This window comes from Capricornis sumatraensis, chromosome 1, assembly GCF_032405125.1.
Source record: "Capricornis sumatraensis isolate serow.1 chromosome 1, serow.2, whole genome shotgun sequence".
Classification (NCBI taxonomy): domain Eukaryota; kingdom Metazoa; phylum Chordata; class Mammalia; order Artiodactyla; family Bovidae; genus Capricornis; species Capricornis sumatraensis.
In genome coordinates, this window is record NC_091069.1 from 90,759,071 (window position 1) to 90,776,327 (window position 17,257).

Here is a 17,257-nt window from a genome sequence, read left to right on the forward strand (position 1 = left end):
GTCACAGAAACCACACGTCCCACGGAGCTCCAAACAGTTACTATGCAGCCCTTTACAGAGAACGTTTGCCTCTGCCTCCGGGTGTGGATGCTGGAGCCTGGCTGCCTCCATTTAAGCCTAATATATATTCTCCTTGCTGCTGCTCAGTTGCTTCTGTTGTGTCCAACTCTTTGCGACCCTATGGACTGTAGCCCACTAGGCTCCTCGTGCATGGGGTTCTTCAGACAAGAATACTGGAGTGGGTTGCCACACCCTCCTCCAGGGGATCTTTCTGACCCAGGGATCAAACCCGTGTCTCCTATCTCTCCTGCACTGCAGCCAGATTCTTTACCACTGAGCCACCACGGAGGTCCATATATTCTCTTTATTCAGCCTCTATCTTAACACTTATATTCACTTATTAACTGTGTATGCTTGAACACACTGTTTAACCACTCTGCACCTCAGTTTCCTCATACGTAAAATGGGGTTAATAAAGGCACCCACCTGCTGGGGTGTCATTGTGAGTTTTAAATGAATAAAACATATAAAGCATGTGAAACAGGACCTGGCAAGCAGGAAGCAGTTATTAAGCATGGGCTACAACTACCATTCCTTCTTGCTGATGGCGACAGGATGCGTTTTCAGATGAAATAGTAGCAAAGTGGTTAGATTCCAGGGCAACATCCCAAATCTCTTCATCAAGGTAGAATTGAAGTAGGAGGCAAGAAGGAATGAGAGGGGAGAAAAATAAAACCAGAAAGAAGAGAAACGAGGAGGGAATAAGAGAAAGGAAAAAGTTATCAGGACCTCACTCAGCAAGGACAGTAGGTGGCCTATTCACAGGGGAAGTAGAAATTAGGATAATTTCATCTGTAGTAACAGATTAAATCACTTCTGTGGGCTGACGGGATACTAATCACCAGGTGGAAGCTATCTCAGGGGCTGGGGAGGGAAGCATTCAAAATTCTAAGCAAGTGACTTACAGATGAACTGCTGGGTCATTTTTAAGTTGAGCACTTCCTGTATTTTACATTCCTAGACAAATGACAAGTGATAGCTATAGTAAATTCTGCATCTTGTTATCCACATAGAGTAGCTAATTAAAAGGAAACGATTTGTGTAAGGACCCTGTCTTTACAGAGTTCTCATTTTGTTCAGAATAGCACTGACTTTCTAATGCTTAAAAAAAAAAAAATTTCCTATAAATAAAACACAAGCTCATTCACCAAAAATGGACCTGCATAGCAACTGGGAGGTAAACAGGGTGTTTACTAGAAAATACACTTCACTTGCTACTGAGGTAGAATAATTCTCTTTCCCAAGATGCACTTTCATTTGAATCCCTTCTCTGTGCAAAGCTGAGTTCCTACCTTTTCCATATACCTATAAAATTACACTCACCACTTCTCTTTTTGCATTATGACTTCAGAAGCTTTAAAGCACCCCTCACCTCAAAGAAATAAAGAATTTTTTTAACTCCACCATAATCAAACAACTATATTATTCCCTTCTCCCCTTGATCCCCTTAATCCTCACCACTTCTTTGCTTAATGCTTATGGTAAATCTTCCCTGCAGAGGCTAAACACACATATCAACTATTTTAAAGAGACTTGATGTGTAAACATAAAATGCAAAATCTGAAGGAAAGACATTATTATCCAAGTGATTTCTGCAAATTGTGCTGGAAAAGAAGAGTGATTTAAAGCAATGCATCCAAGAGAACATTAAGATGCTCCCAAGCTGGAGCTAAGTTCAAAACACTCACTGAGAATGGATCTGCTGGGAGAGTCCCACTGAAGGCTTCGGCTTGAGGGTCAAGGTCATCTGGGCCACAGGACTGACTCTTGGTAGAACGTCTGCCTTCTTAGATGAAGTGTGCTTTGCAGCTTGCTCAGGAGGGACCCAGGAGGAAGCGGCCGCAGTACTCTGCCCTCCAAAGACTGGGGACGAGGTGTCCTGGGCAGCTGTTGTCTCACAGGCTTTGCCCTTGGTCCCTGGTTTACACACACAGAGCTGAGGTCGGAGACACATCCCTCCATTCTGACATGGTGGAACACAGCTTGCTGTGGAAAGACAAGAGAGGACACACTTTGCAGGAGAGCAGTACAGACTTCACTAATTCTTCCAGACACTTACCACGAGCATTGGACTGTTCCTCAATGAAATAAGACGACGATGATGTTGTTGATGACGATGATAGCGAATATTTATTAATGGTTTCCTATGTGCCAGGCACTGTTCTAATAGATATTGACAAATTTAACTCCCACCCCCAGCAACTGATTTCAGGAGATGTTTTATTTTCCCCATTTTGCTGATGAAAAATCAGGCACGGGGTTATAAAATTTGCCAAAAGTCCCACAATCATCAGTAAATAAAAGAGCTTGGATATGAATTCAAGTGAACTGGCTCCAAAGTCATCTTTTTTGACCACTTTACTATAGCTGCTGCTCAGAAATGGATCAGAAATACAGGGGGCGGAAAAAGAAAGTACTCTGTCCTTTTTGATGTCGTGTTCCATGGCTTCAGTTTGAACTTTAGGTAACCAAATAAGTCTTAGCAAAAAAAACAGAAGCCCAGTCCCAAACCCAAACCCCCCAAGAGGGTAATGGCCTTCAGCTTACATTAAGCTATCAAAGCTTGGAGTGACTGTTCAGAAATTTGGTCAACCTACTTTTTTTTTTGTTTTTGAGAGAAAAAGCAAAGGTAAAAAGATTGAAAGTCATCTAATATACACTTTCATATATGCATTATATATTTTAAAAGCCAGTACACCCTTAATGTTATTAAAAAAAAAAAAGGCAATCAAAAAGAAACCACCTGTTTATCTCCTATTAGCTAGGATGCACTTACTTTCTTGTTTTTTTTTTTTTTTTAATATGGACCATTTTTAAAGTCCTTATTTAATTTGTTACAATATTGTGGCTGTTTTATGTTTTTTATTTTGGGCCATGAAGCATGTGCAATCATAGCTCCCTGATCAGGGATCAAACCTACACCCCCTGCGCTGGACGGCAAAGTCTTACCGCTGACTGCCATGGAAGTCCCAGGAATACATGTACTTTGAGTCACCAGACTTGTGGCCAAGCAGAGTTTTAAAGTTAGCAGGGCTAGGGGTCACGGGCAAGGTGAGTGGATTTTATCACAGGCAAGGTCCCCTGGGAATTTAGATGTTACATGTAATAAAATTTATGACTTAAATTTTATGAACATCATAAGCTTACAGACATGATTCCTTCAGACCCTTCTTTATTTGTACCGTTTATTTACACCAGCCTTTTGGTATCAGTGCTCTTTGACTTCAACTCTCTGTCCTGAGGCAGATCACAATACTAAACCTCCCATATAATTCAACCCAGGATTCAGTCTACAAGCAATTACAAAGTAGATGAAGAATACATACCAGAGGAGGCTCAACCAATGACCAAGACCTAAAAACCCTGAAACCTCCTAATTTCCTATAAAAGAGAAAAGATACTTTTCCTATTTTCCTATAATTCCTATTAGTTATAGCAAATAATGATAAGAAATAACTGTCAAGTGTCAGAATACCAGGCCAACAATTTTCCTAAGAGTTGAGAAGGATTCTTAAAAAAAGGAAAAAAAAGGAAAGAAAAACGCAGCCAGCTCCCAAGGTGACCCTAGGGTGAGTTACTTGAGCTTGGCCTCTGTACCTACACAAGTCCCAGGGCAGGAGGAGGGCAGTAGCTGCTTTTCTAAAATGGTCCCCAAGGGCTCTTTCCATATTAGGCTTCTAGAAGTCAAAGTCAAAATGCTATGCACTTCGAGAGTTCAGGAGTCTAATTTATCCACGCTTTCCTAGCCAACATGATCATCAGGTCCCTGCACAGCCACGCTTATTTATGGACCGTCACAGGAATGGAAATGGGCTCCACCCAGAGACAGCAGAAGTGGTCTCAAGTGGGAAAGGACGGGGCTTTCAAAGCTGAGCCTCTGCCAGAGATCACCCCCAGGCACTTTCACGTACACATTCTCTTCATGCTTTCAATTAGAAACATGTCTCGGTTGAACATCTGAGAATGATTTCCGCTTCTCCCTCCCAAGGTGTATTGCAAATGTCTACTAATCTCTCAGGAAGGCTGCACAGAGTGGCTGACAAAAGCTGGTACCTAAGTGGAGGCCAAGCACAGAAATCTCCCCCAGAACACCTAGAACAGCCAACAAGGGGCAGTCTGGAGGAGGAGTTAGAAGTATAAAGGGCAGCCTTTTTTTTTTTTTAACTGTTCAAATTTTGCACATGGAAGGATGAGGGGAGCAGGGAAAAAGTAATAAAAGAAAAAAAAAATAATAACTTTAAACTCACACCAAAAAAGGACACTTTATATAAATAGTAGTGTTTTATATATATATATATATATACACACAATACTATCCTTTCACAGTAAGTTTTAAGAGACAATAAGGAGACTGATTAGATGATTTTCTCTTCCACCTTGCACATTTGGGCTTCAGCAGTAGCCTCCTGGAGCAGATAGGTAGGGCTGGCTTACACTGCGGGGGTCGGGGGTGGGGGAGGCAGAGCGGGTAAGGGAACAGACTCCCAAGTGGCCAAGACAAGCACCTCCCCTGACATGAAAAGCAAAACTAACGTCCTGCAACCACATTTGAGCAAGCTATTTTTCCCACCACATTTGGACTTCGTGCAGTAGTGGTTCCCACGTGTCACTTCTCAATGTGTGATGCCTGGACAAGCCGCAGCATCACCTGGAAACATTTTAGAAATGCATATTTGGCCGGCCCCTGGCCAGCTAAATCCCAAACCGGAGTCCAGCTATCTGACTGCCTGCCAGGTGATACACAAACTAGCGGCCTTCCACCAACACTTTTTTTGAGAATTTACATTTTTGTCACTTCAAGTTTGTGTTTTCACACTACAGTGGCTTACTGAAATCTTACCCTCATAGCTGTGTCTGTTTTATGTTGCCCTTCTGTTTTTAATGCAAAAAATTTATAAATTTTTCCATGTGACTAAATTCTCATTATCAGTCCCTTTCAAAAATTCATGCATTTGTCACTGCTTCACGGTCAGTGTGAAAATTTATAGGCACTTATGAGAAAACACAGAGAAGGCAATGGCACCCCACTCCAGTACTCCTGCCTGGAAAATCCCATGGACGGAGGAGCCTGCAAGGCTGCAGTCCATGGGGTCGCTGAGGGTCGGACACGACTGAGCGACTTCACTTTCACTTTTCACTTTCATGCATTGGAGAAGGAAATGGCAACCCACTCCAGTGTTCTCGCCTGGAGAATCCCAGGGATGGGGGAGCCTGGTGGGCTGCCGTCTATGGGGTCACACAGAGTCGGACACGACTGAAGTGACTTAGCAGCAGCAGCATGAGAAAACATTTATTTTTTTTAATTCAAGGACAGTTGACTTACAGGGTTACATTAGTTGTAACTAATGTGTCAGCACAGATAGTATGTTTACAGATTACACTCCAATGTATCCTTGTTGCTTCTCTATTTCATACACAGGAGTTTGTATCTGCTAACCCAGTTTTAGAAAAGGCAGAGGAACCAGAGATCAAATTGCCAAAATCTGCTGAATCATGGAAAAAGCAAGAGAGTTCCAGAAACACATCAATTTCTTTTTTTTTTTTTTTTAATTTTAAAATCTTTAATTCTTACATGTGTTCCCAAACATGAAACCCCCTCCCACCTCCCTCCCCATAACATCTCCGTGGGTGATCCCCATGCACCAGCCCCAAGCATGCTGTATCCTGTGTCAGACATAGACTGGCGATTCAATTCTTACATGATAGTATACATGATAGAATGCCATTCTCCCAAATCATCCCGCCCTCTCCCTCTCTCTCTGAGTCCAAAAGTCCGTTATACACAGCTGTGTCTTTTTTCCTGTCTTGCATACAGGGTCGTCATTGCCATCTTTCTAAATTCCATATATATGTGTTAGTATACTGTATTGGTGTTTTTCTTTCTGGCTTACTTCACTCTGTATAATCGGCTCCAGTTTCATCCATCTCATCAGAACTGATTCAAATGAATTCTTTTTAACGGCTGAGTAATACTCCATTGTGTACATGTACCACAGCTTTCTTATCCATTCATCTGCTGATGGACATCTAGGTTGTTTCCATGTCCTGGCTATTATAAACAGGAAACACATCAATTTCTGCTTTATTGACTATGCCAAAGCCTTTGACTGTGTGGATCACAATAAACTGCAGAAAATTCTGAGAGAGATGGGAATACCAGACCACCTGACCTGCCTCTTGAGAAATCTGTATGCAGGTCAGGAAGCAACAGTTAGAACTGGACATGGAACAACAGACTGGTTCCAAATAGGAAAAGGAGTACATCAAGGCTGTATATTGTCACCCTGCTTATTTAACTAATATGTAGAGTACATCATGAGAAATGCTGGACTGGAAGAAACACAAGCTGGAATCAAGACTGCTGGGAGAAATATCAATAACCTCAGATATGCAGATGACACCACCCTTATGGCAGAAAGTGAAGAGGAGCTAAAAAGCCTCTTGATGAAAGTGAAAGAGGAGAGCGAAAAAGTTGGCTTAAAGCTCAACATTCAGAAAACGAAGATCATGGCATCTGGTCCCATCATTTCATGGCAAATAGATGCGGAAACAGTGGAAACAGTGTCAGACTTTATTTTAGGGGCTTCAAAATCACTGCAGATGGTGACTGGAGCCATGAAATTAAAAGACGCTTACTCCTAGGAAGAAAAGTTATGACCAACCTAGATAGCATATTCAAAAGCAGAGACGTTACTTAGCCGACTAAGGTCCATCTAGTTAAGGCTATGGTTTTTCCAGTAGTCATGTATGGATGTGAGAGTTGTGAAGAAGGCTAAGCACTGAAGAATTGATGCTTTTGAACTGTGGTGTTGGAGAAGACTCTTGAGAATCCCTTGGACTGCAAGGAGATCCAACCAGTCCATTCTGAAGGAGATCAGTCCTGGGATTTCTTTGGAAGGAATGATGCTAAAGCTGAAACTCCAGTACTTTGGCCACCTCATGCGAAGAGTTGAATCACTGGAAAAGCCTCTGATGCTGGGAGGGATTGGGGGCAGGAGGAGCAGGGGACAACAGAGGATGAGATGGCTGGATGGCATCACTGACTCGATGGACGTGAATCTGAGTGAACTCCGGGAGTTGGCGATGGACAGGTGTGCTGTGATTCATGGGGTCGCAAAGAGTTGGACATGACTGAGCGACTGAACTGAACTGAACCCCACACCCCTAATTTGTCCCTCCCTCCTCCTCTCTCCCCTCTGGTAGTCACTACTTCTCTGTGACGCTATTTCCAGAGAAAACTGTTATTCTAACTGAGGTACTGAACTATGTGGAATATTTGAAATCTTACAGAAATTCTTTAAAAATGTTATCTGTCAGTCATCCTGCATTTGCCCAGCCCAGCTGTGGTTCCACACAATGAGTGAACACTATGGAGGTCTTACCAGCCGGTGAGGCAGCGGTTCTCAGGCTTTGCAGCGCAGCAGAATCACCCAGGGAGCTCAAAACCCAGGTGTGACTCCAGGCTGATTGAATCATAATCTCTGGGGAAAGCAGCTCACTGGTCACTTTCGTTTTTCGGTTTTTTAACTCCCTAGGTGATGGCAATGTACAGCCAAACCGAAGAACCATCGGTGAGGGAATAAAATCCTACCAGACTTGCTGATCATCTTCCCAAAATGTCACTCTTTGAATTTTTTCTTCTTCATTTAAAAATTTTCAACATATTCTAGCTACCCAGGAGATACATTCAAGGCCCTCATCTGGACCCCATCACCCTCCACCCCCGGTCCATCCCTGCAAAAGCTGATCTTTTCTTGCCTCTGTACATAGGGTGCCCTGTCCTGAAATATGGGCCAGCCCCTCAAGCACTTATTCATCTGAAACGTCCTGTTTCTCTGTGAAGTCCTTTCCAAATGCCCACTCAACCTGAACTCCTGAGCCATTTTCATCATTCACTCCACATCTCACCTGTACAGTCACATATATTAATCATCTTTTAACAAAGCCCTTTTATTTCCCAACCAGAATGTCAACAATGAGGTCAGATAATTGGCTAAGACAGAACTTTTTGTACCCAAGGATGGGAGCCTGAACCTCATCTTAGTTGACTGACCGATGTCAAAGTAGATCCATCTCTTTCCAAGAATGCTGGGACTTCAGGACATCTATAAAAGGAAGATAATAAGTGGGTTCATAATAACATCTATACCCTTGATGTGGTTTACCAGTTATTCAATCAGTCTCCAAGCTTTCAAAGTGAAAGTGAAAGTGAAGTCGTTCAGTTGTGTCCGACTCTTTGCAATCCCATAGACTGTAGCCTACCAGGCTCCTCTGTCCATGGGATTTTCCAGGCAATAGTAGTGGAGTGGATTGCCATTTCCTTCCCCAAGGGATCTTCCCAACCCAGGGCTCAAACCCGGGTCTCCTGCATTGTAGACAGATGCTTTACCATCTGAGCCACCAGGGAAGTCCAAGCTTTCAAAGATGTTTTTAAATCAAAATTAATATCTAAGTATACTTTGCTCACATATATAGCCTGCAGCAGCATTTAGCAGTATGTACATTAAACGATTACAGAAGCTCAGATTCAATGCATTCTAGAAAAACTATGAACAGGAGGAACCCTCTGAAACTGGTCACGAACTCACAAGAAAAGAACATCACAAAGGGCTGATAGGAGCTGTGATAAGGTACTAAACCTCCAGTTCAAAGGTGCATTAAGAGAATTAGCCTAAGACATTCAGGTGCAGTAGGAAAAAAGCTTCTGAAAGCTTTTTCTGTGGAAAGGAATTAGAAGTGGGGGAAGCCCACAATTTATTAAGTAGATAATCCAATAAAAGGACTTCTGCTCGAGATAAGCACAGTGAATTAACCTCTACCACATTTCCCATTCCAAACACAGAACACTCATTTTTAAGGACTTTTTTTTAGATTAAAGAAACAGACTTCCACAGCTGGGCATGATGGAATAACTGTTACCAAACAAGCCTTTTTGCCATGACAGCTAGAAAACTGGATGAAAGATATAAGACAACTGTTGTCAGATACCAGACAACTGGCAAGAAAAGACGGAATCCTAAGAGAAGGGCATCAAGAGGGGAGCCCTAGGATCACTGTAACTGCCTTGCAGGAGGCACTCGGTCGACCACTGTGCAGCAAGGATCACCACGCACAGTGCGATAAAGGCTGAGTGGCTGGGCTCTCCAGGCAGAGTCCCGGACAGGAGAGACCTGCAGAGTCCTAGAGTCTTCACCTGACACTGAGCTGCACAGACATAGAGTGCAACAAGCTAGCCAGGACCTGTACACTGCAAATTCCCAGTCCTGGCCTACCAGACTCAGGACATTCAGTACAGACTCCAGAATTCAACTCCCTTTAAAAGTAAAACCTCAATATCAAAATCAGACAAGAATTGTACACAGACACAAAGAATCATACAAAAATGAAAATTCACACACAAATCACAGTTAAGAATATATAGATGCACAATTCCTAAAAAAAAAAATTAGTAAATCTAATACAACACTATTTCCAAACCAAATTAATTCAAGAAATATAAGGATGATTTTAATATCAGCCACTCTTTCCATGGAATTTCCCACATTAAAAAATTAAATGAGAACTTGTCTCAGTGAACGCAAAAATTTTCCAATGAAATTCATCACTTTTTCATAATAACAAACAAAAACTGTTAAGACAACTAGGAATGCAAAAGGATTTCGTTGTTCTGGTAAATAGTACCTACAGCAAATCCCGCATACCAAAGAGGATACCAAAACCTACAGCAAATATTATGTGGAAACTGTAGAAACATCCCTATTAAAGCTGGACACAAGTCTAAATGCCCACAATAACCTCTATAGTTGATGTTATATTGTAAGTCCCATGGCAAAACAAGCAAAAAGAATAAAAGGTCTAAAATGAAGAAACAATGTGACATTATTTCAATTTATCTAAGTGGTTATGTACATAATCAAGAAATTCTACAAACTATAATAGCAGATAAGAATGTGGTATTTGTTCAAGGAGAGAAAAACAAATCAATGAAATTTAACAGAAAGCTTAGAAACAGACTCAAATATAAATGGAGGCTTGAAACATGATGGAGGAGACATAACAACCCCGTAAAAAAAAAGGGACAAAATAAACGGTGTTGAAAAAGAAAGAGCCGCCCATCTAAAAGAACCAAAACTAGATCCCTACCCAGCACAGGAGTGTGCATTCTGGTGTGTTCCAAGGCCTTCAGCTGCGTTCCACTCTGTGCGACCCCATGGACCGTAGCCTGCTAGGCTCCTCTGTCCATTGGATTCTCCAGGCAAGAATACTGGAGTGGGTTGCCAGGCCCTCTTCCAGGAGATCTTCCCCACCCAGGGATCAACCCAAAGTTCTTCTGTCTCCTGCACTGGCAGGCGGGTTCCTTACCACTAGCGCCACCTGGGAAGCCCACGCATTCTAGATCTATAAAACTTAAAGAGAAAATGTGACAGAATATCTTCATGATTTGGGGTAAAGAGGAATTTCTCAAACGTGAGACAGTAAGTAAAAATCAAAAAGGATTGATGAGCTTGACTGTATTAAAACTTAAAAGACACCATACAAAACAAGTGACGAAAAGAAGACCCTCGCAGTATATTTAACAAAGGACTAATAATCAGATATAGCAGGAATTCCTAAAAATAGGAAAAACAAAGCAAAATATGGACAAAGGATTTGAGCTGGCTATTCACAGATGGTGAAATGTAAAATACATGTGAAAAGATACACAACCTCTCCAATTATCAGAGAACTGCACATCAAAACAACACTGAGATGCAATTCCACACTCAAGAGACTGGCAGCAAGTCTGTTAGCACTAAGTGTTGGCAATGATACGGGGAAATGGAAACGCATGTACTGTTCACAGAGGTGTATGGGATACTCACCCCTGTGAGAAGTAGTGTGGCAACAGTCAGTAAGGTTATGATGTGCACACCCTTCTACCCTGTCACGGGCTCCGGCAGACACACACCAACTATAGTAGGAAAATGGTGACACTTGACAGGCGCACTGACCGACTGTGGTGCACTCATATATGGAACTGTCTACAGCAGCTAAAATCATGAGCTAGATCTATACGCCAAACAACATGGATGAACCTTGTGAAAATATGTTGACCGAAGAATGTAACTATAAAATGCTACTTTGTAGGACTATTCTTTATATGATACTACAATACTGTCCATGTAATTTTTTTTTGTCCATGTAATTTTTAAAGACATAAATCACCACTCCTTGTTTTTAAGGATACATATGAAATCAACAAAAGCATTAAAATATGTATTGGATTCCCACTAAATTCATAACCATGACACCTCAGGGAAGGATGTGGAACAATTCCAGAGAAGGAACTATGTCACTTTATTGGAATTTTTTTTCTTTACAAAATAAAAACATGGGGGACTTCCCTGGTGGTCCAGCAGTGAAGGCTTTGCTTTCCAGTGCAGGGGATGCAGGTTGAATTCCTGGTCGGGGGGCTAGGATCCCACGTGTCTCATGGCCAAAACACCAAATCATAAATTAGAAGCAATACTGTCACAAATTCAATAAAGACTTTAAAATTGGCCCACATTATTTTCTAAAAAAAGATGTATAGAAAATATGACAACAGGTATTAGCTGTGAGTAGTAGATACACAGGTGCTAACCACTGTATCCTTTTCACTTTCCTGAATACAAAATTTTTTCAAAATCAAAATAATTTTTTTTAAAAAATAACCCAACAAAAGGCAATTGAGAACTGAAGACAGTTAAAACCTGATTCTTAATTATGGGGTGAAAGGGTGATCATGGGGATGAGATTGGTCAAAGTGGCAAAAACTGTCAACATCACAAAGCTATGCTCAGTCGTGTCCGACTCTTTGCGACCTCCTGGACTGTAGCCTGCCAGGCTGCTCTGTCCATGGAATTTTCCAGGCAAGAATACTAGAGTGGGTTGCCATTTCCTACTCCAGGGGTTCTTCCTGACCCAGGGATCAAACCAGAGTCTCTTGTATCTCCTGCTTGGCAGGTGGATTCTTTACCACTGAGCCATCTGGGAAGCCCAACGTGACGATAATGAACTCAGTATGCACACAGTGGGCTTGCGGGAAACCCACATCAAGACCTGGGTGAGAAGAATGGACATAAAACCCTACCCCACTGTGGCCACAGAGATGGTCTTAGGAAAACACTCATCTTTTGAAACAAATGCTCAATTTTTGCTCCAAACAGTAAATCCTCTCAGATTTCTTCCACATTTGAATCCTACTCCAGTTTAACAAGCTGATCCTAATGTTCTTTAAAAGTTTAGCGACTGTATTTTTAGGAAGTGTCCCATGCCCTGAAGCTCAGTCTCTATTGCTCTTAATTCTAAAAAAGTAACTCTTAGTTATATTTAAAACCCGTCCCAGCCCACACAGGGCAAACAGAGTGAATCTCTGCCCCTTGCCTAACTCCAAGCAAGTTACAGCATGTCGACCGCATGTGTCCCAGTGAGAAATGTAAGTCTAACTGTGTCTTCTGTGATCAGAGACAGCAGGTGAGAAACTGCATTGCTGTGTGTGCGTCTTCACAGTAATTCCCAGCTGCCCTTTGAAGTCATTCAATAACACTAAGTGATATCAGATCACAAGACTCAGCATGAGGTCACACATTTTCGTCTGCTCTCACTCCATACGCCCCTTGTGCCAAACTTAAATAAAATGCTGCACTTTCTTTGTGAATACCTCTGGGTCAGCTTCCTCCAAAATCCCCAAGGAGCAAAAAACAATAGTATAAACCCCAACACCTTTTCCATCCAGCCTTGTGGAATAATGAAGAGCTCCACAAAATCAAATGCTCTACATAGGTGAATCAAGCGCCAAGACGTTTACTAACTTACAGGTTTGGAACAGCTCTATGAAAAACCTCAGAGGTGTGTGTGCTTTCAGAGAGCCCTGCTCTTCAGTCAGGATCTCTCCCCAGCCTTTCTACGCCGTTTGCTTTTCTAACCTACTCTCAAGTGACAACTTGACCAAGCAGATAGTCAGATGGTTGAGCACAGCACAAATTACGTGGAATATATAAGGCCCAAAGGTTGTATGAAGACTCTCGGGGCTTTACGAGGACTTTACTTACTGCCTTTATGTCAAGGAGTGAGCCCTCATCTGCCTAATTCCCTGAGAGCTGTATTCTGGAGGGTGGAGGTTCTGGAAGCCTGAGTTCAGCAGAAGAAGCTTGTTACCATTCGATTTAATTTAAAATAGATGGTCAGCCGAGGCCAAGCACACTCTTCCTGATGCCATCAATAACTGTGAAATCTCTCACAGAGTATAATAATTAAGTCATAAGTTACATAATGAAAAAACCACCAGCAATTTTTATGGGTTCTGTTTCTGGTCTTATTACTGCTGTTTTATGAAGTTTCATTGTTGTTGGTTTTTTTTAAGTCAGTGAAAAAGAAAACAAAGTTAAAGATCTACAAGTTTTTATGATGTAAATATTTAATTTAAAATAGCAAAAGAAAAATGAGGTAAAACCAGAAAATTTTCAGAAAATGGTATTATATAGGAAGAATTAACAAAAGCTGTCTTTAACAAATTAAGACCAAAATTGAAAGGGTGAGAAAAGGTCAGAAATAGACAATTGAGACAAAATAAAATACAATTAGTAAGTAAACCTGTGGTATACTGTCTAAATTAATGAAGTCATCAAAAGAAATGCCAACTAAAACAAGGAGGTACAATATTATGGCTACTTTGTATTTTTTTTAAAAAAGACATGTAGAATATTAATATGAAGTGTAATAAAGGGTAGTAAAATGATACAAGCCTTTAGAAAGCACTTCAGCAATATGTTTCAGGCTATTTCAGTAGCTTCATTTCTAGAAATTTACCCTAAGAAAATAGTTTAAAAAAGAAAATAACTATATACACACTTATACCCAGCTGTCCACAGCAGTGTTATTTATACCAATGAAAAATGCAAAAGCAGCATATAGATTGGGTAAAGGATGGTATTATATAGCCTTTCAAATTAGAATTATAAAGTGATACTATAAGTTTTTAAATGTCATTATTAAAATGTATTGAAAACACAAGGTTATTTTGCTATTCAGTCATTAGTTAAGCATCTTCTCTGATAACAGTATATTTTATTTTGTGTACTAATACTAGTACACATGCATAACAGACGCAGGCCTTCCCCAGTGGCTTCGACAGTAAGGAATCCACCTGCAAATGCAAGAGACACAGGAGGCGTGGGCTCAGTCCCTGAGTTGGGAAGATCCCCTGGAGAAGGAAATGGCAACCCACTCCAGTACTCTTGCCTGGGAAATCCCATGGACAGAGGAGCCTGGCGGGCTACAGTCCATGGGGTCGCAAAGAGTCAGGCACGACTGAGTGAGTAACAACACAGAACATGACAAACAAGTTCCTGACAAATCTTGGGTTTTACAAACTAAACTATTAGGCACATGTGAAGTGTGATTACAAATGACAGTGTCATAATTCACTACAGGGAGGCCATAAATTTCTAAATAATAAATCTTTGATCTGTTTTAATACCATAATATCTTTCTCCATTCATTATTCAAACATTGAGCCCTTCCCCCTTACACGCTAACACTGTGCCAAGAAGTGTGGATTAAAAGATGGAGAAGACAAATTTCCTTCTCTCATGGAGATCAGAGTCCAGTATGGAAGACAGACAAGTATATATATATATATATATATATATATATATATATATATATATGTGTGTGTGTGTGTGTTTGTGTGTATACATAAAACTTCACCAGAGTTATATGTTGGAATAATAAAGATATGGAAGAAGTGAGAAATGAAGGGCCCTAAGTGAGAAATCTGGAGAAGGAAATGGCAACCCACTCCATATTCTTGCCTGGAGAATCCCATGAACAGAGGAGCCTGGCAGGCCATGGTCCACAGGGTCGCAGAGAGTTGGACACGACTGAAGCAACTAAGCAAGCCAAGTGGAAAATCAACCAATATTTTCAAAATTATATTCAAGGGATCAAAAAGGATACAGACAATTCTCAGAATGGTTTGTACCCTTGAGGAGATGTAAAATCCTCCTACTGATGGAAGCCACCAGTGGGGTGACGTGAAGCTGGACTCAATGTTGCACAGACCTGAGTCTGAACCCCTACCTGCCTCCCAGCTGGGTGCCCTGGGGTCAGCTCCAAGTCTGACCTATGCTTCAGGCCCTCACTCAATGAAGTCCTGAGTGACAATTCTGCACTCCAGGTTGCACCAGGCGCCATCACAGGCCCCATGACTAGAACTATAGATAAGAAAACACTATCTCTGCCCAGAGGAACTCACAGGCCAGCCAACGGACCAACAGAAACAGTGATGATAATTCTAACAAACATTTCAGAAAGGGAAGAATAAATACTGTGCAGCAGGGCCCTATCCCTAGGGGATTCAGGGTACTAGGAAAGACCTCACTGAGATCATGAACTTACTATCAGATCTGAAAGGTGAGAGAAATAAATATCTCATTTGCCCAATTGCAGAGTACGGGGCCAAATGCTAGTGGTGAAACCTGCCACAAGCCATCAAGAAGCAAAATGCAACTTGACTCTGCTGATTCCAGAATGACTCTGCATAAGAGATGGGGTTCAGGGGAGGGGGAAGGAATTAACATATGTTCTTTAATATATGTGTCCAGAACGCTGATCTAGTACGATTTAATGTAACCAGCAGAGACATTACCCTGTAAAACAGGAACAGAAACACTGATGTCCATCGTCACCATTGCAGCTTAACAGTGTTCTGGATGCTCTGGTCGACTCAGTACTAGCATAGCTGTACCAAGCCAGCTCCTACACTGCCAAGAGGGTGCCCACGGTACAGACTATCTATAAAGCAATCCGCCATATTTAAGATTAAACCCTGAGAACACTCATGCTATTTGTATTTCATCATTACTAATCCAGGAAATTTTCTATTCAAATGTGTCCACCGCAGTATTACAATCACTACAGTGGTTAAAAAAGAGAGAGAGAGAGAGAAAGAAAAGAAATAACCTATCTGTAAAAACAAAGAAGAGACAAAAATCATGAAATGTGATTAAGTCATCAAAAACAATGTCCTAAAAACTTTTTAATGACTTGGGATAATGCTTATGAAGTATGCCAAGATTAAAAAAATAAATAACCCTCCACTCTCTCTAGAACACACTCCAGTCAGCCTTGCACCTCTGCCTGTCCACTGAGTCACAGCCACTAGCAACCTCCTGCCTGCCAGTCCCATGGCCTTCTCCCTTCTTCCCAAGAGCATTAATGGAGCAATCCCTCCTCCCTCACTACCTTCTTCCCTTGGCTGAGACGTTACCCCACCAGCCTCGGCCAACCTCACTATCAACCTTCACGGTCTCCCCCCAGCTCCTCTTTCCCTTTCTGATCTCTCCATGTTGACATTTCCCAGGGCTTCCTTGGTCCTTGGGCCCTTCTTCTGATGACCTCATTCAGTCATGTGGCTCTGATTTCCATTTAAACTGGGCCCTAATTTAGACCTCAGGCCCTGTCCTTCTATCTGAACTCCAGCTTTCCACATCTAACTACCTCAACAGCTCCGAGTGGATGTCTAACAGATGCTCAAATTGAGCACATCTTGATTCCTGCCCGCCTCTGCTGAACGCATACAGTACAACCAGCTCCTCCTCAGCACTCATCTCATTCAAAGAAACCACCGTAGAGGGAGGTGATATAAGTATAATTATGACTGATTTGCGTTGTTGCATGGCAGAAACCAACACAACGCTGGAAAACTGTTTTCCTCCAACGTAAAATAAATCAAAAAAAAAAAATTATGTACCAATCTAAATGGGAAAAGAATTTTTAAAAGAATAGATACATGTATATGTGCAACTGAATCATCTTGCTGTACACCTGAAACTGTCACAACATTGTTAATCAACTACTCCAAAACAAAAGAAAACCAAAAAAGGGCACCACCATCTGCCAAGCTGCTCACCAAGTGCATTAGTTTTCTAGGGCTGCTACAACGAAGCATGACAAACTACATGTTTTAGACAACAGAGAGTCACTGTTCGAAGTCTGAAATCGAGGTGTTGGAGGCACTGGTCCTTTCCAAGGGCTGTCTGGTTGCCTTCTCCCAGCTTCTAGTGGCCTTGGACATCCCTGCCTCCTAGAAGCTGTTTTCGAAAGTCTTCCTTCTATGCATCTCTCACCACCTGCCCTCAAAACCTTGTCCCAGCCACCTTGTCCCCTGCAGTCT

At 41.7% G+C, this 17,257-nt stretch overlaps 1 protein-coding gene across 6 annotated transcripts in view; it reads right to left on the reverse strand.

Annotated features, from left to right (window-relative positions):
- LTBP1 (latent transforming growth factor beta binding protein 1) overlaps positions 1 to 17,257 on the reverse strand; it is a 456,525-nt gene that overhangs the window by 399,659 nt on the left and 39,609 nt on the right. For all 6 annotated transcript variants that reach the window (XM_068988396.1, XM_068988377.1, XM_068988386.1 and 3 more), the window contains exon 3: positions 1,749 to 2,046. In XM_068988396.1, coding sequence (XP_068844497.1) covers positions 1,749 to 2,046 — 298 coding nt within the window. The remainder of the gene's footprint in view (positions 1 to 1,748; positions 2,047 to 17,257) is intronic.